Source organism: Xenopus tropicalis, chromosome 1 (genome assembly GCF_000004195.4).
Source record: "Xenopus tropicalis strain Nigerian chromosome 1, UCB_Xtro_10.0, whole genome shotgun sequence".
Taxonomy (NCBI): domain Eukaryota; kingdom Metazoa; phylum Chordata; class Amphibia; order Anura; family Pipidae; genus Xenopus; species Xenopus tropicalis.
The window spans coordinates 169,863,487-169,885,610 of record NC_030677.2 but is presented as its reverse complement, the minus strand read 5'-3'; the positions used below and the strand labels follow the sequence as shown (position 1 = coordinate 169,885,610).

General features: G+C 39.9%; 2 protein-coding genes across 4 annotated transcripts in view; one reads left to right on the top strand and one right to left on the bottom strand.

The window, feature by feature from the left end:
- The window catches only part of srfbp1 (serum response factor binding protein 1), a 49,705-nt gene extending 44,394 nt beyond the window's left edge, over positions 1-5,311 (top strand). The window contains 3 exon segments of the mRNA NM_001011115.1: positions 1,143-2,061; positions 4,168-4,205; positions 5,036-5,311. Of these exon segments, the coding sequence (NP_001011115.1) occupies positions 1,143-2,061; positions 4,168-4,205; positions 5,036-5,220 (1,142 nt within the window). The 3' untranslated portion in view covers positions 5,221-5,311.
- Positions 5,312-7,695: 2,384 nt separating this feature from the next.
- lox (lysyl oxidase) overlaps positions 7,696-22,124 on the bottom strand; it is a 28,301-nt gene continuing 13,872 nt past the window's right edge. Inside the window, exons 2-7 of one of the 3 annotated variants that reach the window (XM_012965635.3) lie at positions 20,496-20,604; positions 15,663-15,800; positions 12,036-12,192; positions 11,736-11,831; positions 11,537-11,652; positions 7,696-10,055 (exon numbers count right to left, since the gene is read on the bottom strand). In XM_012965635.3, the coding sequence (XP_012821089.1) occupies positions 10,049-10,055; positions 11,537-11,652; positions 11,736-11,831; positions 12,036-12,192; positions 15,663-15,800; positions 20,496-20,604 (623 nt within the window). In that variant the 3' untranslated portion in view covers positions 7,696-10,048. 3 annotated transcript variants of the gene reach the window in all.

The following is a 22,124-nucleotide window of genomic DNA, read 5'->3' as shown; positions in this document are numbered from 1 at the left end:
ACTGCACATGCTCAGTGAGCTCTGGGCAGCTGTTGAGAAGCTAAGCTTAGGGGCTGTTAGGGGCAAATTATCAAGCATAAAATGAGGTTTGCCTGTCATATAAGCTGATGCCACAGGGCTGGTTATTAAATTGTGATGCTAATTGCATTGGTTTCTGAGCTGCCTAGAATCTGAATAATTTACCAATCAGCCTTATATTATGACATTTATATTATATATATGTTTACAGCATATTGTGAGTTGGTTCCTTAGCTCAGTAACAGGCTGCAGCACAGAGCATGTACAGTGAATCAGCAGTAAAGAAGATGGGGGGCATATTTGGGGGCCCAGATCTTCCCTGCTAAAGGGCTGGGGTTGCTTTGGGTTGGTTCAGAAGCCTGAAACAAAGTACAACATTTCTGCCCTATTTCTTAGTTAAGCTTTAGTTTTCATTTAAGCCCCCAATTACTAAGTTGCCAAGGTTCATCCGATATAGGAAAGCTCCCATACCTTGAACATTGGTAAGAACACAACTGGGTATAAGCTGTGTGTATGATTTATCTATGTCATGAATAAGCATGCACTTGTGTGTACAGACTTAGAATTAGCCACATAAACTCACTATATATATATATTTACAAAATGTCTTAATGTCCTATATATACAGTATATATTTATAATGCACCCCCGCCTAATGGTTTAAAATGTAGTGGTGAGCACAACTTTGCTATTGTTTATATAGTTTATACAGGAGCAGTGGCCAGCTCCAGCTCCTTGTAGCTCCCACCCTTTCTAGCTACTCCGGTGATCCCAGAGCCAATAAAAGGGCAACCATTTAACCTTAAAAGCAAGTAAGCTGCAGGTAAAACTCTGTGCCTTTGTTAAATGTATATTAAAGCAGTAAAATTCTTAATCAAATAAAAGTGAGTGTAGGACTGGCCATACCTGGGATGACTATGACGTAGTTGTCCAGCTTGTAGTCTTTTGTAATATATGGTCAAACAATCCCAGTTTTGTGGAAAGGGAAGGACATTTCTTAGTAGCTTAATGCACAAAATGCCCTAATGTCATATATATATTGATAATAGGTGAGTGCAGAGGACCTCTAATTTTTTATATATGTATGTATATGTATTTATAATTATCTTTTGTTTTGTTTGCAGAGGCTATTAAAGCTTTTAAAGATGCAAGAAAAACTGCTGCTGAAGGGGAGAGGGAAAGAGAGAAGGACGAACCTGAGCAGGTCACAAAGATTAAAGAAACCAAAAAGCCTGTACAAGCAAAGCTAAATAAAAATACAGAAGAGATAAAATCAGCAAAAGAACATGTAAAAGAAGAGAAATGCAAAAACCTGCTAGAAGATTCAGATAAGGGCACTGAAAAAGCTCTTGAACTACCTTATGTGCAAGAGAACTTGCCTGAGCAGACAGCAGAAAACAAGGAACAGCCTAAGGCCCAAGATGTGGAAAGGCCAGCAGTGGAAAGGCCAGCAGTGGAAAGGCCAGCAGTGGAAAGGCCAGCAGTGGAAAGGCCAGCAGTGGAAAGGCCAGCAGTGGAAAGGCCAGCAGTGGAAAGGCCAGCAGTGGAAAGGCCAGCAGTGGAAAGGCCAGCAGTGGAAAGGCCAGCAGTGGAAAGGCCAGCAGTGGAAAGGCCAGCAGTGGAAAGGCCAGCAGTGGAAAGGCCAGCAGTGGAAAGGCCAGCAGTGGAAAGCCCTCCTAAAAAGAAAGCTTGCTTGGAGCAAGAACTAGGTTGTGAGTTAAGTGATATTGAAGATTCAGACAAAGAGAAAGAGTATTTTGATGACAGCACAGAGGAGAGGTTTTATAAGCACTCATCTAGTTTTGAGGATAGTGATAGTGGCAGCGACAATGACTTTTTTATTGGCAAAATTAGAAGAACAAAGAAAAAGAAGTCAGACAAAGATGGCAGCAAGCAGAAGGAAGAAAAAGTGCCACCTACTAAAGAAAAAGCACAAACATCAGAAGTACAGAAAGAGATTCCAACTGCTAAATCTATGAAATTAAAATCCGTTTTTTGCAAGTCTTTATCACAAACCGAACCAAAGCCTTCCTTTACAAAAAGGTGAGCATTTTGCAAATGCCGTGTTTTGGGGGTTTGTTTTTTGTTGTGTTTTTTTTTAATAAAACTTCAGTTCACATAGGTAAATCCCAGCAAGTGCTTTTGATATTCTGAAATAAATGCAATATTGTTGTTTTGCTTCCAATAAGTATAAAGTATATTGTAGTTAGGATCAAGTACAGGTACTGTTTTATTATTACAGAGAAAAGGGAATCATTTAACCATGAAATAAACCCAATAGGGCTGTTCTGCCCCCAATAAGGGGTAATTATATCTTAGTTGGGATCAAGTACAAGGTACTGTTTTATTATTACAGAGGAAAAATCTTTTTTAAAAATGAATTTTTTTATTAAAATGAAATCTATGGCCTTCCTATAATTTGGAACTCTCTGGATAACAGGTTATCAGATAACGCAAAAGAGATTTCTTACCTGTGTAAATTTCAGTTTCTAGTAAGATTCTTTAACAGGTCACTTAATATGATATTTATTATCTGTTGGTTAAGTATTCATTCTGAAGGTATAGTTTTCCTTTAATGTGGTGGGGAATGGAGCCCGAACTGTCTCCTTATGGCCTAGGCTAACTTTATTTAGATTGCCACATGAGTAATGTGTATGCCTTCCCTGTTTTCCAAATTGCTGTTGTGCCTAACTGTATAAATAATCAGTGAGATGTGGCGCCACAGTTGAAGAGACTGATGTGGGTTCTGGTTATGGATGGGCCTGTTCAATGTTGAGAACGGGTGGGCCCTAAAGCTCCCTGTCACATTAGCAGGTTTCATTTATGTGACAAATGCCAGCTACTCTCCCACTTTCTGCACCTGCATTTTAAGGGACATTGGAAGAATAGTAGTACAGCCAAGCTTGTATAGTAAACTTTGTGTTATACTATTATACTGTAGTATGACAGTGTATTTATCATCAGCTATTAAGGGGATCTAAAAAAAATAAATTGATCTAATCTAACTCAAAATGCTTCTCTGAGCACTTTTGCAGTTTACAATAATTTTCTATTCATAATTGTTTCTGATATATTAGCAGTTTTAGACAGTTTTAAAATTCTAGGCAGCAACCCGAACTGACTAGGCATTTCCTATGCACTTCCTGAATTCAGTTAACTCTAGGGTAGAGTTCTGTGTGAGTCTGTTTGGGCAGACCTGTGCCCAACCTGTATCTTCTGTCTCACAACCCACCCAGACCTGCTGACCCGCTATACAATCACCCTATCCCCTTTACCTGCCCCTACTACCCCCTAGGGTTGCCACCTTTCTGAACAATATTACCCAGCCAGTGGAGGCACGGGCTGTGATGTAAAAGGGGATGGGGCTGTGAATTAAAGGGGTTTGGCTAAGACACTCTGGCCAGAGGTTGGTTGTGGGGTGGATCGAGGCCTGTCTAGGGGCTCAATGTAAGGATATTACAGATTTACTGGCAACTACAGGTGTTTTACTGGCTAGGCTGGTAAAATACCATCCAGTTGGCAACCCTACTTACCCTACCTGCACCTTTCACCCAACCGGGAGACCAGCTAAACTGAAATTGATGTCTCTGTTGTACGTGTGTGACATCACTCCAGAGGTGGATCAACTAGAGCAGGGGGGAAAATACCTCTTAACTTTGGTGGGGGGAATGAGAGCCTGAAATCTACCCAGGTACCCAAACTGAACCTGACTCAATGCAAGACTCTGCTCTAGGGTTGCTGACTCTCTGTCAAGCCAAATGCTATGAGTCTTTAAACATGCAAATACCTCAGAAACCACTAAAAATATAAAGTGGATGTAAATTGCAAAAGTGCTTAGAGAAGCACCCAGTACATTTACATCAATTCATATTTTGGCTTTTTATGAATGAAAACAAATGACGACACTAAAGTTGCATAATTATCAATTAATACATTCCCCATACACAATGCCTTTACCCATCATACTACTGGTTTTCTGACTGAGAAACATAAAGGCTTCTGCATTGTTTATGGTGAATTCTTCCTTTACCTTTTAATAAACATAAGACTATTTAATGCTGCTTTGCCTTTCAAATGCCTGTACTATGCAGCCAGTAACATAGGAATGTTGCAGTTCAAACTCACATACTGAGATTTTTTCTTTTTCAGAGAAACAAACTTCCGACAGGAGAGAAACAAAAGACCAGGTATTTGCTGTTTCCAATTCAACAGTTCTCTAAATCCAGAGTGACTGCCATGAGCATTATTAAGCTTTAATAAATCTAAATGTTAAAGCAATACTAACACGTTCCTTTAAAAATCCATAGGCACATGTCAGTATTAGTGAAGAGTTGCCGCATACAAAATCCCCCAAAGCTGCGCCCAGCCCAGGATACCTACCAAAGCCGTCACATGTTGGGTAAAGGCTCCACCACAGTTGTGTCAGTCATGGTGGGCTGGGGGCAGCATATTTCTGCCATAGGCCAGACTAATGTTTCCATTTGTAATTAGCCTATGGAAGGATTGCTCTATCCCTAACCCAGCATGATTTTCCTGCCGCAACTCTTTACTGGAATGCTTATTAAGGTGAACTAACAATATCACCATAGTCCTGTCAATGGGGCCAAAGCCTTAGCCACCCTGACCAATACTTGTTAGAGGACAAGATCAATAGGAACATGCAGTTCTTGCTTAACAGGATCTTTCAGCCTTCCTAGTGAATATCTGAGCAAACATTTGAAAATAGATCTACATGAAGCCCCTCCAGAACAAGCACAAGCAAGCCCCCCACCTAGTGGGTCCAGGTGGGCAAAAATCTGCTTGTTTGGCAAATGTATTTTTGTGGGAGGTGGTGATTTTTTTTTTTTTAATCAATTTTCCATTATCTGACAACAGATACGGCAAAGTCCAGCTCAGCCGAATTATATACTTGCTTCGTGGTATTTTCTTTTTTCCTTATATTGTGGCTAGCAGGTTTGCAAGAAATTGCCTTTAAATATAAATGAAATTGTGTTTTAATACCGATGTTTCTCTTCAGTTATGCCGCAGGCAAGTCCACTGGCAAAGAAACCATTACAGAGCAAAGCCACATCTGTGAGGCAACCGGGCAGAAAACTAGAAGCGCAGCCGCTACACCCCTCGTGGGAAGCCAGCAGGAAACGCAAGGAACAGCAGGCTCAAATTACAAAATTCCAAGGGAAAAAGATAGTTTTTGATGATTAGAATACTTTTTAAAGACTTAATATTTCTTTTACACAAACAACTCTTTTTTTGCCTGCAGCAAATTCCTATATTAAACAGTTAATGCATAACATTGCACTTGTTCTTTATTAACAGTGTATTAATATATATATAAAGAGTATTATCACAGGACTTCCAGTGTTTGTATGAATGTAGCACTGTCATATATTGCATTACTGGTTTGGAATTGTGACACTGCCACTTTCACTGCTTTTTTACACCTGCCACAAGCAGACAAGCTCTACTGAAACTGCTCTGCTTTAAGCAGAAATGTAGTTGGGAGAAGAACACAGCTCCCATCCAACTACCTAATGCCCAACATCTGTAACTGAGCAATAAACATCATTACCACTCAGTTACATGTCAGGCACTGATTAACCAACCCCTATATTTTAATATTAAATTCCACCATTTTTAAGACACTCTTAAAGGGATTATGTCTTTTATAGTGTAGTTTTTTATTACTAAATTACACTGTAAATTGCAACTAATTCCCTCTAACATTTAAACTTCATGAAAAATTCTTGAACCAATTATTGTATTTTTTAGGTTTAATTTTGGTATGTAGGCGCCATCTCAGTGTATTGTGCCTGAGTCTGAGCTTTCAGAAGAAGCCATAGCTACACATTAGAACTGCTTTCAAATAAGCTTCTCCTACCTAATGTAACCAGAGGAGTCATGGCCAGATTTGGTTGTTTTACTTTTGAGTGCTGTTCTCATATTTAGCAATAGGTGGGAGCACTTTTAGAAATACAGGTGTGAGGGAGCTGTTATTTAGTGACACAACTTGTAGTGACGCAGTAATGTGTGACTGAAGTTTAAGACTAAGAACCTGTCTAGTCCCATGTAAAGCTTCATTTAAAAAAATAGAAGATATTGGTTTGCTCTTTTGAAAAAACAGATTTCAATGCAGGATTCTGATGGAGGAGCACTATTAACTGATGTGATGTTACACTGTCGAGGTTGGGGTTGTTTTCTCTGGAAAAGAGGCGCTTGTGTTTTGAAAAAAAAAATTATGTTTCCCTGTGACAAAATACCTTGTTAGAAATTACTATACAAAAAAACCACACTAACTGTTGAGGTAATGTACTAAAATAACAAGAACTCAGAGGTACGTATATTTGAGTTGATGTCGGAGATAAGTGTTTAAAGCAAATAGCATCTAATTGCCTTTCCCCTTTATTGATTTGTCGATCCCTACCATTCATGTTTTGGTGATCCTGATACCTCAATTTTAGAGATTTATAGCACTCTCAAATTGATTGGAAATGTTGTTGCTTTAGATCTACCAGGACACCATTTATTTGTCTCTCGAGATTACTTGTTTATTTTGAGTTGTCACCTGAGACGTGAAATGTTTCCTGTCGTGTAACCTGCAGACATCCCATTAAGATGAAAGTAAACTGAATGATGGTTCTTTCCCTTTATCAGCCAAACCTTCCTTTCACATTTTGCACCCCACCGTATGTGCCGCCGCCCAACTCACCATCGCTCCCATGCTTACATTTGGGACACTTCTCATTGCATAAAGATCAGGGCAGGTGAAATGCAAAGAGCATGCAAGCACCAGGCAAAATGGCCTGGGAAGATTAGGAACGCGATGCTCTAAATAGGGAGCAATACAGCAGTCCTTTGTATACATTGCCCACTAAAGTTTGTCTATATGAGACTGGTTCCGAATGAATGGTTCTAAATTAATCTGATTCAGCTAGGAAAGTGACTTAAAACTTTAATTTGGGCAGTACCAGCGGTCAATATTGATTAGATAAACTAGAAAAAAATTAATATTGAACATAATTTTCTATGGCATTTAACATCTTAGACCACTCATTTTATTGAGGGTATGGCATATCTCCCACATGTATTGTGCCAGATAAAATTGCTGGAAATCCTTCAAGCATTCTCAGATTCAAGGGCTCATTTACAATGCCCCATTGTGCAAATAGATGCAGGCACTCAGTTTCAGAGCACAGAAACCTACGGAATGCACCTTGCTACCGGTGTTGGGCAAGGCTCGATTCAAGATGGCCAGCTGGGGAGGAGGCATATTGGTACCAAAAGGCAGGTGGTAAGGACAGGGCTAGTTGCACCTTCTGATGTTGCTATCTACACTGAGTGCCAGATTTTTTAGTGCAGCTGCCGAGGAGGAACAAGTGCTTTCCAAGTTATTACATTTGCAGTGAAAGAACTTTTAGGAAAGGTTTATATAGTTCAATTAAAACATTGCCTTGTTCAGTGCCCGGGGTATAGCCATAGTTAATCAAACAATACTGTAGAGATGAGTTACTAGTACAGAGGTCAGTGTACTATTATATAATAATATAATATAAATCTTCTCTTATAGAATGAATAAATAGCTGGATGCACCTTTCTCTTGACCTATATAGTGTAGTCCATACCTGTAACAAATCGGTATATGTTTCTATAGAAAAATTAGACTTTGTACAAGCAGAAAAGTAGATGCAGAAGTCATTTATTTGCAAGTTCAACTGTATCCAGGTCTTCTCGCATTCAACTTGGGAAAAATGCCTATTTAGAAATCATTAAAAAGTTACTGTCATAAGTCCCATCAACACTAAAATGAGTGTGACTAGCTTTTTGTCAGGTCTACCATCCCAGGAAAACAAAAACAGCATCAATCAATCAGTCTGTCCTAAAACCCCACTGAAGCATTGGTAACATACACAGCAGGGTCCTTTTGGGCTGCATACTTTGTCCATCACATTTTTCCTCAGTGTTACAAGGGGAAAAAATATATATTCTGCCATAATGCCAAAAGCAAACATCCAAGTGCTGCAGCAAATCATTTACATCAACAGCAAAGGGAAGAGAAGACTCAGAGCAGCACCCAGATACAGTGACACATCCTGAGGATACAAAAAAATTGTTGGAAATCTGTCTAAAAAGACGTGTAATTGGCAGAAATTGGACACAAAACACTTGAAATACTTTATTCAAGTAATTTTCACATGAAGTTTGCAAATCTACTAAAGGCAAGTAAAACAGATGTGCATAAAGAAACAGGGTATAAATAAATGTTTTTGAATAGTAAAGTCATGAAATTGAAGCAAAGTACAAACAACGGGAAAGCCCAGATTCTAGCGCAAATACACAAAAAGCTTCCTCTTTAATAGCATAGGCTTGTACGGATTCTTTTCAAGTTATAGTTCAGCACCTTTTTGACACTGGCAAGTATAATAAAAATAAGGCTGCTGTGCCACACTAATGTGATCTTCCATTAGCAGGACGCACACAACTGCTTCATTGTATTGCTTGCAATACTGCCGCTTTCTGCAGCCCAAAAAGTGCATTGTTTTATTGCTGCCATTTACTACATAGAGTAACACGTACCTGTAAAACTGGATAGCAGTCCATCCTAAACTTGGCTTTTATAAGGCTCATTAAAATGGATCTCAACTCTTTAGGTAGCCATATTTATTTTGCTCTTTCAGCTAATGGATACCTTTTGTGTTGAGGAATGTTCTTTTGAGGAAAAACATTCTCTGAACCCATCTTGTTTTTAAAGGAGTGAAAGTAAGCAAACTGTGTGTTTGGGTAGTGCCGTCTTGAACAATACTTTTGGTTAAATAATTGCCTATTTATTTTTCCATTGGTACATTGGAACACTCAAATGTTCAAGTATGAATTCAAGCACAATGGCTAAATGTTACTCTACACTATATTCTCTGATCCAGTCCTTAGAATCAAATGATACTTTTGTTTGAGCAGGTCCTATCAAGATTGCTCAGAGTAGCAAAGAGCCACCCCCTATATGTTTATAAAATGTGTGTGTGTGCTTCAGTCAAGAGCAGGTTTACTGCACCTTTTATCTGATTGGTGACACCCCAAAAGCCCATAAAAGCATAAGAGGTACCCTTGCATGGGCCCTTGTAACCAATGGCTCAGTGTATAGTTCATTTATAATAAGAAATGCTTATTTGGGGGATACTGTGAGCCTAAAAGCCACAAGTATAAGATCTCAAAATGTGTATGGTCCAAAGATGATATCATATCAGTCAGGCAACGGCATGTGTTATTTGAGTTGGCATAGCCCTATGAATTTACTTGGATTCAAAACTTTTGATTTTTACCAGTAACTATAAACACTACTTGGCAAATTATGCTGTGCATACAGGTATGGGATCCCATTATCTGGAAACCATTATCCAGAAAGCTTTGAATTACAGGAAGGCCATCTCCCATAGACTCCATTTTAATCAAACAATTTAAAAATATATTTCCTTTTTCTCTGATAATAAAACGGTGCGTTGTATTTGAGCCAGATTGGGATATAAATGGTAAATGATTCTTTAGTATACAAAGAGGGCCCTTATCCGGATAACAGGACCCACACCTTTTAATTGTTTGTCACACAGATGTTTAACTCTGCGTGGGTTCTCTGTATAGTGGCATCATCTATGATTAACGTCACAATGGATGGTGTCGGATTGCTTTATGTACTTACAGACTCTATAGAGGATATACAATATAATATTCATTATTTTAAGGAACTGAAAAAAATAAATGTAACTATTACTGGCTGGTATATAAACAGACTCCTTAAAGCTCACTTCTCCATGTACATGGCATTTCAGTGTTGAAGTGCTTGTACGTGGAGACAAAAAAAATGTACAACAGTTTGATCATTGATTGTCCAAATGCTCCTCCTCCCAGAATAGTGATACCTTTACCAAACATGATTCAAATCCAGTTGCATTTTTGTTGAAGTCCATATGCAGTCCCCTAAAAGTGTTTACATCCCAATGATCTCTTGATTATAAATCCTTGAGTAGAAATCCTTGCCTTGTATTTAATAACTGCAAAAAAAAATAAAAAGATTAGAGTCAACTTTTTCCGGAAAAATAAAACCAGTTTGCAAAACTACATACCGTAGGGAAATTGATATTCTCTACATGCAATAAAACTCATTTTTCTGGGTATGGAAAGTATTTGGCAAATTACAGCTTAACTGATCAAAATGTATTTGCTTCCTCTAAATGGAAGGAAAATTCATGAGAGAATTGCTTCTTGGCAGAAGCGAGTGAACATGGATTTTACAGACACGCTGGCTTTGTGGTGGCTGCTTTTAAAGGGAATTTACAATAATGTTGCAAGATGTTTTACATACTAGATAAGCAGTCACACTCCCTGATCTTCTTTAGTAGGAACTAAGCTTGGAGCCCCTTTGAAATATGGAATTGGGCTTTGAATTACATAAGGCAGCTATTACTTTTAAAAAGAAGAATTTTAGATAAAAGGAAAGGTACAATCAATGGGGGGTGCCAAAATGTTAGGTACTCCCTCTGATTGTAATTGTTTACCCGATACCCCAGGCAGGTGCTCCTGTTAGGAGAAAACCCGCCCAGCCTGGAGTAGCTGTGAAAGAGTGATCCTCTTCCTTCTGTCTTCTGCCTGTGTATGCGCAGTAGAGTGAAAAGCTGAACTATAACAAAAAAGCCAGCTCTTTCGCTTCCAACAATAGACGAGAGAAGGAAGAGGATCGCTCTCTCGCAGATATCCCAGATCCTAACAGGAGCACCATCCTGGGGTATAAGGTAAGCAATTCCAATCCCAGGGGGAGTGCTTAACATTTTGGCACACCCAGTGATTGTAGCATTCCTTCTCCTTTAAACAATATAAGGGCTTGAGAATATCCAAGTGGCTTTACATTACAGTTATAATTGTAGGTGTGATAATAAGAGGTTGTTTCTGTAGCATTCCTGGCAAATCCTAGGTTATGCCAGCTGTGTACTTTCTACCCAGCCTTACTTGGCTACCTGTGTCAGGTTTGCATTATTCTAACTGGTGTTTTAATCAACACCAGGGATTCCCAACTTTTTTTTACTCCTGAGCCACATTCAGATGTAAGGAGTGTTGGTGAGCCATAGAAGTTATTTGGGGATGTCAAACAAGGGCTGTAATTGGCTATTTGGTAGCCCCATGGGGACTGCTGGCCTGCAGGAGGCTCTGCTTGGAGAAAACTGTCTCCCAAAACTTGTCTTCATGCAGGAGATTTGAAAATGGGCACCTACTTTGAGGCCACTGGGAGCAACATCAAAGGGGGCGATGGGCAACATGTTGCTCACGAGCCACTGGTTGGGGATCACTGACCTGCACCATGAACCTACACTCTCTGGCGTTATGCTTACATTTTACCCTCAAAGCTGCTGAACCCAGATTTCAAACCTAGGAGATCAATAGGGCATAATATATACATAAAAAGGTACAATTTCCCTATTCAATAATACAAACTGAAGTATAATACAATTCTCAAAATAACTTGTGTAAATATACTTACGGAGAAATTGTACAGCTGGAAGTATACACGTAATGACCAGTGTATCGTAAATCACAACGCACAATGTTATTGGAGTAATCAGATTCTGGTACCAAGTAGCTGGGATTCACACTGACCTATTGAAACAAATAGATTTATAAACCCTGACACTGTGCATGACAATATGCTTGATGTGAGAAATTGTATTAAGGAAACATACCTTTAAGATATAGTTCCCAGGCTTTACATCTGTGATATCAATCCACTGGCAATCAATATCTGCATTATATGTATCGTAACAACCCGGACTCAATCCCTGAAAGAACAGAAACAAAGTAAAACAAAAATTAACCTTGACTTGGAAACCACCCCCTCTGTATTCCGACAATGAAACATCAGTAGATGAGAACCCATAACTCTAATGGTAGTTGAGATATGTGGAGAAATGAAAAGCATTGGTATGGACTGTGTCCAGGGCCAACTATCAATGCTTATATTTAGCTGGCTAGAAAAGGCCTACCTGCGTATGAGCTGTACATGCAAAGCGTCTGTAATATCCATAATCACAGGAGGTATCTTCTAGGCAGAAGCTTGCTTTGTGGCCCTCAGCAACTCTCCTCTGAGAGCTTGCATCAAGCAGATCATAATGGCTGAACTCATCCATGCTATGGTAATGCCTGTTGGGTATTGAAATACAGTAGACTCTTAGTTATGGGGAATATAACATTGTATAGTTATGGATAATGTAGTGTTAGCAATGCTTTCATTGAATGACAATATATGTCCAGCAGGATCAAAATCATTTAAACTTAATTTGGGAGACACTGCTCCTGCAGCTGTAACTGTACTCATTTCTCTTCAACTTAATATGCCAAAAATATATTCCGCCTACAGAAAAAGGATTGCCTAATGCTATCCGATAAAAAAAACAATATGTTTTCTGTTTCTCCCCTTTCAGTGTATGCAGTATCTTATGTACATTTCTACTCCTTCAGAAAAAAAAATCTATTAACAACATGTGGAATTTTTGCCCTTCGAGCCATGCTGCTTGGGTTTTAGCCATGAATGAAATGCCTTTGCTTTGTGTCAACATCTACTTTCCATTCAAGCTTGGGCACTCTTCTTCATTCTGTCTCTTTTTCTCAGTGGAAAAGAAGTGTCAGGCAAGTATTATAGTCATCCTGACACTATATAAATGCACTGATTTCCCAAGGGGCAGTGAGACATCCCAATAATCATAACAGGATCCTACTGTGTGCTCACCCTGTCTGGATGCTGTGTATATATCTCCTATATTGCAGCCTTGCCTACTTAGGCACGCTGGGCAGCAGCTGGCATTCCCAAGCTACATGTCCCCAGTGCACAACTTACTGCAGAGAGGTAACAAGAACAAAAAAACCTGATTATTGTTCTCATTGCTTTTTCATCTTGCACATAGAAAAGTGTAAATAATCAGACAGTCCAATTTGGGCCAGAATGTAGGCAGACAAGTATTTGGCAAAGAGCTGCTCCTTCAGGAAGTGGATGTTAAGAAAACCTACATTTTCCTTTTAAAGAAAAACATCACCCCTAGGTCAACGTACGGGCCGCCCCTGGGACCATAGGATTCACAGTGCACACAAACAAGGCAAGGCACACATACAGTACATGCTAGGCCCCATCAGCCAATTAATTGACTTAATTTTGTCTTTTACTCCCACACTTCCTGTTACATATTAGAGCTGCATTATTTCTGGTCATGTGATCAGATAAAATGGTGGCTCAAGACAAACTATGTAAAAGGGCAATATTTACTGATATATATATATATATATATATTCCAAGATTATTTATCAGCCCACTTAAAACAATATAAAGTATCTGCTGGTTAAGTATTAATTCTTGTGGTATAGTTTTCCTTTAAATGTAAAATAGACCACATTCTGACTACAAACCCTAGGTATCTGGCTTACAGTGACGTAACTACTGGTGGGTCTGCTGTACCATAGTCCCCCCCCACCCCACCAACTTTACAATAGCCGTCCCAGTGCCGGCCTGGAGCAGGCTGGGGGCAGCAGGGAAGGAGGGACTGTTTGTTCCAGGCCCCCCCAGAAGATTTTTTTGCAGGGGGTCCCAGTGCAGCCAGGTTATGCTCCTGCTGGCTTATCCTAAGAGTGGCAGAGTTACCCCATTATATATGCGGTGTAATGGAGAATACACTGAAGATCTATAAGGATGAAAAATCTGTACTTTCATATTTTTACATCAGATTGTGTAATCGGTATATGAAGCAAGGCAGGGATAAATGCAGCGGCCAAGCCAAATGAATTTAATTGAAAGGCACATACATAACATTCCCTTTCAGAATCATCACACACTGCACGTAGCTCGGGGGAGAGGGGGAGAACGGCACTGTGTGTAGTAACCAGATTTTCACTTTACTGAATAAAACCAGATGTTCTGATGATTAGCATTTATATAATTTCCTGTTCTAAAACTGTTATAAGAAGAGCAGTATGAAATACAGCACTCTTTAGGTTTGAGTGACAAAGGTATTGACAAAATCACCCCCCTAAAGGCACAGTTAAATTGCATGGAAATTCTTTTCAGTTCAAGTGGAGATTCCAGACAAGTTTGGTACTGTTTTCTGCAGACAAATTCACCTTTCATTCTCCTCTGACAGGTATTTTCCCTTTAGACTAAAACTGGTCGATTTTACTTTGTTACTCCTTGTTCTAGAGATTTATAATACATGAGTAATGTCAGTAATGGGCTACTCATCTACATGCAGCTGGGATGACACGTGTTTACATGAGGAATAATGGACACCCTGCTTTAAAATACTGGGATGCTAAAACCATACAGGCCATGGGACACAAGGTGCCTTTTATATTCTCATAAATAGTGTGGTCCATTATTTATTGTTCAGGTGTGGCATCCATTATTCAGAATGGTATAACACTTGGATTTTCTGGATAAAGGATCTTCCTATAATATAAAGTTCCTAGAATTAAGACTACTAAATACATTTATGCTAGCTTGGGTAAATAAGCAGGACACAACCAGAACAGTATTGCCAAAATGTTCAACTTCTTGAATATCAAGTTTTGGATAAAAAAAAGATCTCATATCAGAATTATACAATTCCATCTGTTTGAACTGGCATCACTAAGCACTGCTATAATTGATCACTAAGCAGCACTTATATAAGAAAAAAAGTACCCCCTATTGTAAAATATAAGGCTATTATACATTTCTAAGGAATTCCATGACCATATAAAACATTAACACTAGTTCTGGTGACTTTAAGGTAGTGGGTGACTACCTGTCCTCACATTTTACAATAGGGGGTACATTATTTATTGTAATGCACAAGTTTCAGGGAGTCATGTGACAGAACTTATATCACTAAACACTGATTATAAGTGATGACATTACTAAGCATCGTTTATAAAGTGAATAATGTACCCCCTATTGCACAATGTAGGGATATTATAAGTCACCAAGGTTTTTCATAACAATATACTGGTCACAGAACTCCGAGGTGACTTCTAATATCCTCAAATTTCATAACAGGGGGTACTTTATTTATTATAATACACAAATGTCAGTGAGTCATTTGACAGCAATTACATCACTAAGCACCGATTATAACTGATGACATCACTAAGCGCCATTTTTAAGGATATACTTTAAAGGAGAAGGAAACGCTAAGTCACTTGGGGGTGCCAAAATGTTAGGCACCCCCAAGTGACTTAGATCGCTTACCTTGTACCCCGGGCTGGTGCCCCTGTTAGGAGAAAACAGCACAAGCCCAGGGTACCTGCAGGAAGCGCTTCCTCCTTCCTTTTTCTTCTTCGCACAAGCGAATAGGAAGTAGGAAGCGATCGCTGCTACCCCGGGCTGGTGCTGTTCTCTCCTAACAGGGGCACCAGCCCGGGGTAAAAGGTAAGAGATCTAAGTCACTTGAGGGTGCCTAACATTTCGGCACCCCCAAGTGACTTAGCCTTTCCTTCTCCTTTAATAATAGGCAATCAGCATATTCTACAGTGCTTTAAAGTAGTATACACTCTAAAGTCCCTATCACTGTCACTAAGTCTGGACTGAGTTCCTTTGTTTTAATTGAGCACTGTACAAAAGGAAATGTAAAGGGACTAATAAGACTTACTGGTGACAGCTGTGCCATTCCCAAGTGTATCGTGGTCTGCTTGGCAAGAAATCAGCGGTACCTTGGTTTTTCACTCTTTGTGGGAACCTGAGAAGCACCCTTTGATCATAGTCTCTGATATCAGAGCGGTATGCTGAGCTGTAGGGAAAAACATATCCAAACATGTTTTGTTAATGCTGTGAAATAAAAGATAATATCATTAACAGCAAAGCAGATATGGACTATTGCCCTGGCAGTCCTGCCACTAATGCTTCCCCACTGTCATGCTTATTCAGTTGTGCAAAGCTCCCACTGGATGATACCTGTGTTTTGGGTGAAGCCCTGTGTTGGTGCTGGTTTGAGAAGAGGGAAAGGGTTGCAGACTAAACTGGTGTCTCAAATGCTTAAACATTTTGAGATACCAGGGAATAAAATCTGTAACAAGTGTTACAAGGAATGGCAAGACTCAGACTTACAGTATTACCTCCTTAATAGAAAAATATACCCCCGAAAAATGTAGGTTTCTAAAGAAATATATCACATAAAACAGCTGATATGTAAAACCCTGCTTCATATAAATAAATCATTTTCTAACAAAATATATTTTTTTAGTAGTATGTGCCACTGGCTAACCCTAAATAGAAATTAGCCATTTCAAGTACCAAGGGTCACCTCCTGGGATTATACGATATGTAAATCACAATACCAGCAGGTAACAGCCAAAGATATTGTTGAAAAACGGTCATAAGCAGCAAATACTGCAAAAGTTAAAGTGTTTTATAAATAAAACACGTTAATTTTCGCAGTACTTGCTGCGTATGACCATTTTTTCCACATTATCTTTGCCGATGATATGATTCATGTTGCACACAAACAAACCAAGGGCACACATACAGTACAAGCTAGGCCACATCAACCAATTAACGGACAAAGTTCTCTCTTTTACTCCCACACTTCTTTGTTACAGTAAGAGCTGCATTATTTCCTGTCAGCTGATCTCTGAGGGAGCACCCAGCCCATCACTAAATGGTGGCTCAAGGGAAAAGGTGAAAACAGGCAATATTTACTGATATATATATTCAGTAAGGTAAGATTCTTTATAGGTCACTTAATATGATATAAACCTTTTGTTGGTTAAGTATTCATTCGGGGGGGGGGGGGTAAAGTTCTCCTTTAACTACTCAAAACCCTGCATAAGTTTGGAACCCAGACACACACAGAGGAAATAGGCATTTACCCCCAACTAGGTGGCACCCGAACCCATAAGCCATGCCAGTAGAGGTATATTCTCTGCACCTCTATCCATCCATTATTTGCTGCATATTATATGTCAGCTCCTTATATATTGGCTGCCTGCCCAGGAGGCCGATGCCCACAATCTGTAAAATAAAGCGAGGATGGAATGTCACATTTCCACTAGAGTCCGGCCAGCACACTGCTCAGGAGGTAGAGACTGCAGGGAGACACCTACACTAAGGGGCTGATTTACTAAGACAGGAATTTGAATCCGAATTGGAAAAATTCCGATTGGAAAACGAACATTTTGTGTCTTTTTTGTATTTTTTGCGATTTTTTCGGCGCCTTTACGACTTTTCGGAAATTGTCGCGACTTTTTCGTTACCAATACGATTTTCGCGAAAAAACGCGAGTTTTTCGTAGCCATTACGATTCGCTTGTATCTTGTCGCGACTTTTTCGTATTGAGCGCTCGTAAGCGGCGGCCGAAACTTTCAGACTTAGCATGATTTTGGAAGCCTCCCATAGGACTCAATGGCACCCTGCAGCTCCAACCTGGCCCAAGTAAAGTCTCCCATAGGACTCAATGGCACTCTGCAGCTCCAACCTGGCCCAAGGAAAGTCTCCCATAGGGCTCAATGACACTCTGCAGCTCCAACCTGGCCCAAGGAAAGCCTCCCATAGGGCTCAATGGCACTCTGCAGCTCCAACCCGGCCCAAGGAAAGTCTCCCATAGGACTCAATGGCACTCTGCAGCTCCAACCCGGCCCAAGGAAAGTCTCCCATAGGGCTCAAAGGCACTCTGCAGCTCCAACCCGGCCCAAGGGAAGCCTCCCATAGGGCTCAATGGCACTCTGCAGCTCCAACCTGGCCCAAGGAAAGTCTCCCATAGGGCTCAATGGCACTCTGCAGCTCCAACCCGGCCCAAGGAAAGTCTCCCATAGGGCTCAATGGCACCCTGCAGCTCCAACCTGGCCCAAGAAAAGTCACCATACTGAAGCTTGAATGAATCCGAACGCTACGAAAAAATCGCAACATTTTGCGCAACTTTCGGAATGGCTACGAAAAAGGCGCGACTTTTTGCACAAGTTTTAACGCTACGAAAAAATCGCCAGATTTTACGCAACATTCGGGTGGCAGCGAAAAAGTCGCAATAATTTTCCGAAAAAATCGCCAAATACCGATCATTACGAAAAAAACGCAATCGGACTCATTTGGCCGGTTCGTGAGTAAGTAAATGGGCCCCTAAATAATCACATTAGTCTGGCACTAGAGGATCATTACTAGTGAGAAATAGTTTCTAACTAAACAACAAGGGTAAATAAAGCAATTTGATAAGCCAAAAGCTCCAAAGCTTTGCATTTTTCAATTTCTAGGAAATAGAGTATTTGCTAATACATATTTAGTAATGTGATGATTTACAATAAGAACTCAGAGTGTTTATCAGTTCATGCACATTCTTTCTAGAAATGTGATGCCAAGAGAAATATAGTTATGCAATGACCTTTCAGACACACTGGAGTCGAAAATGTTGGAACTTTAAGCCCACTGGTTGCATAGTATAGAGAAAGTGTGCTTTCATGCTGGGACTCAGTATATGGTCTTGGAGCAGGAATGTCCTTAAGCTTATGTATACAATGACATTCGCAGGAACTGGTTTTATCCTATACTGAAGTCTGCCCATGCAATCCAACCTACTTTAATGATGGGCAATGTGAACATTACCAAAGCAGATGAAAAAAGGGTTTAAACATATTTCTAATAAATGAACTGCCTGTTGTGGGACCTTCACCTACACAACTTAAGCCAGTGCTGTCCAACTGGAAGCCCACGGCCCCTCTGTGTGGCCCCCCACTTCTCTGGCTGCTTACTTTTGTGTAATCTTTAAATGGTATCAGTACTGAGATTAACTGCTTTGTTCACACCTCAAATTTAGACTGTAATCCCCTGTATTATTTATACCTATAATCCCCTGTATTGTTAACATGTTTAAGACCCTGTATTGTTCACACACTTTAGTCCCTGCATTGTTCACAACCCAGGCTCAGACTGTAAGCGCCCACACTGTTTACCTGTTCACACCTCAGACTGTAGAGTTGTAGAAACTACAGTATTTAGCAGTCCACCCCACTTGCATTCCCCACTTCCCAGCTGCTCTCCTACTGAAAAGCAAGCAGGCAACGCGAGCTGGTTGGGAGTAGGGCATGCGAACGGGACGTGTGGCCTGGTAGAAGGGCCGGGTTGCTGTTTGTGCTTAGCCCCTCCAAAGATTTTTTTTGGTGGGGGGTCCACCAAAGGGTTGTTATATCACTGTTGCCCTCAGAGCATTTACACTATTTCAGAGCATTTATCTTATTTAGGAAAGATAAATTAAGGTTGAAAGTCATGGGTACATGGGAGTGATAAAACTGAGATGGCAATTACTTGGGTAGCAATTCAGATGTACGGAATATACATAACAAATAGATTACCATTTTGCTGTTATCCAGAACTAAACCCCTCCCATCTAATAACATGAGGAAGAGAAAAAAATGACACCCATATCAATACGCGACAAAGACTTCAAAGACTCTTCATTGGACTGAGGCTGTCTTTGTCCAACTGTCAAATTCTTCATCAGGACTTTGGCCAGTGAAATTCGGGTGGGAAATTTCAGTTGTCCATAAGTTTCGGAAGGCATGTTGGTCTGAGTTATGTAAATTATATTTTCTTGTAAGGTTGTCAATAAACACCCATGCTGTCATCCCTCTACCCTCCTTCTTCTCTTTTATCCCCTTCTTTTTTTATCTGATAAGGTTAATTTTATTATAAGGGGCAAAAAAAATAAAAAGAGGACATCACAACATCAGTTTTAGTCTTCTTTACCAGCATGAGGTGTCTTTTGAATCTTCTGCTATTATAAAATGTTGGCTAACTCTAGAAAATCTGGTGTCCTTGGGATATTTTCACAAATAGTGTCTACCATAACAACTGCACACTCCATATGCATTATGGCTTCATTGATCCTTTCACACAAGCATGGAAACAATACTTTGTAAAATGAAATAAAAAAAAATCAAAAGCTTCATCAAAGCAATTCTGACATGTTAGTAAACAAGATCAACTTGTTTCCCATTAAAGTAAGTTTAATATTTTGGTTGCCAATAAGTTGATGAGCAAAAAGGGGGCTTATTGTATCTTGGTTGGAATATAGATTTAGAATAGTAACTTGTCAATTTGCTTGGGAATCTAGACAGTGAAACTGCTGGTCTCACTACACAGTGTTTAACTAGTGTTATACCATAGTAAAGCACAACTCCATAGTAGTATACCATAATAATGGACCATAGTAAAGCACAACTCCTACTTCTGGGACAAACACAATAATTCTTATTATAATTCCCAGATGCTCCACAGCAAACACCACCTAAAGGCAAAACAGACAAGATATTGGTTCCATGTGTGCCAAGGCAAATACATTGTGGATACTGTTCCAAGGTTCTAGGCATGTTGTGCTTAAATCTGACAGTCAGCATTGTAAGTGCATAATAACAGAATGGATGCAAGGGTTTAAAATGAAATGCATTCATATTTTAGTACAATGTCTGTTGCAGGAAAGACTTTCATTGAGAAGACTAACCTTGCCAAGCAGTTTTCTTCAGCAGCACACCGCAGATTATACATGGACATTTTCTGAACATAAATTGACGCCTGAATGTAGTAAGGATCTGGAACTAAGTCTGGAAGACCTTAAAGAAAAAAAAACATGGTTAAACTCTTCCAACTATACTACTTCCAGTACATCTCTCATGCATAACAGAACAAACTAGTCCCTTGAAAAATAAAATGAAATAGTTTCACGCTTTGACCATTTGATCACAAATGCTAAGTGAGAGGGCATGAAGTTAGCAAGCCCAAATATGCCAAGCAGGGCACAGACAAACTAGAAGTACATGGAGAGATTAGGGAGTTCAGGCTCCACTCACTGACATGGCATCATTACATGTGAGTCATTAAAACAAAACACACGTCACTTGAATAAACTATGGGGCTGATTTACTAATCCACGAATCCGAATCCCAAATGGGAAAAAATTGGATTGGAAACAAACATTTTGCGACTTTTTCATATTTTTTGCGATTTTTTCGACGCCGTTGCGACTTTTTCGTGAATTGTTGCAACTTTTTCGTAGCCATTACGACTTTTTTCGTATTGAGCGCTAGTAAAGGCGGGCAAACCTTTCCGCTACGGCTACGAAAAAGTCGCAACAATTTACGAAAAAGTCGCAAAATACCGATCATTACGAAAAAAAACGCATTCGGACGCTTTCGATCCGTTCGTGGATTAGTAAATCGGCCCCTATGTGTGTGTTATTTCTGAGCATAAAAGTAAAGCCTGTGTGTGCATCTGGGTGTGTGTTGAGAGACACTGCAGAGAGTATTGTGTGTAGGTGTCTAGTGTTATGAAATAGCTGGTGAAGCAAAACAATAAGCAGCACAATAAAATGATAAGAAACATCTGCGCAACTAGAAGGATGTGCAGAGTAAGTGGAAGAAAATGTTCTCTACAGCTTTTTATTGTTTTATAATAAAGAGAAACCACGTTTGCATTTTAGAAAAGTAATGACACATCAGTACAGGAACTTTGGGAAAGCAAAGAAATTTGGCAGCCATGGAGAGGCACCAATTGTTATAGTTAGGGTTGCCACCTTTTTACAAGAAACTTGCCAGCCTGTGGGGGAACAGGCATGAAAGTGAGTGGACTGTAATGTCATAGGGGTGGGGTAAGTAAGCAAAAACGGTGGGGCAATGACAGACCAGCAGTGCTTCTGGGGTTGCTGCCGCCTGGGGCAGAAAGCTTGATGCTGCTCCACTCTCATCCACTCCATGCTTTCCTCTTTAGCGTCAGAGCAGGTCCTGGGGGACACATCGCTAGTGCAGAGAGAGCTATTTTGCTTGCTGCACTTTATGCCTCCCCTGGTAACTGCCTGCTCACTTCTGACTGATCTGCTGTAATACAGCAGATCCGGGAGGGAAAAAGTTATAATTGTTGTGGTGGATTGAGGGTGTAAATTTAAGGGTATAAATATGTAATACGGGCCCTGGCAGATGTTTTACCAGCTAGTCTAGCAAAATACCGGCCAGGTGGCAACCCTAGTTATAATTACACAGTCTACAGCTAGTATCTGAGCTGATAAAGCAAAGTAGGGCATTGGGCCCTACTCCCTCATATGTACTGTGTAAAGGATTCTTATCCTTGTTTTATAATA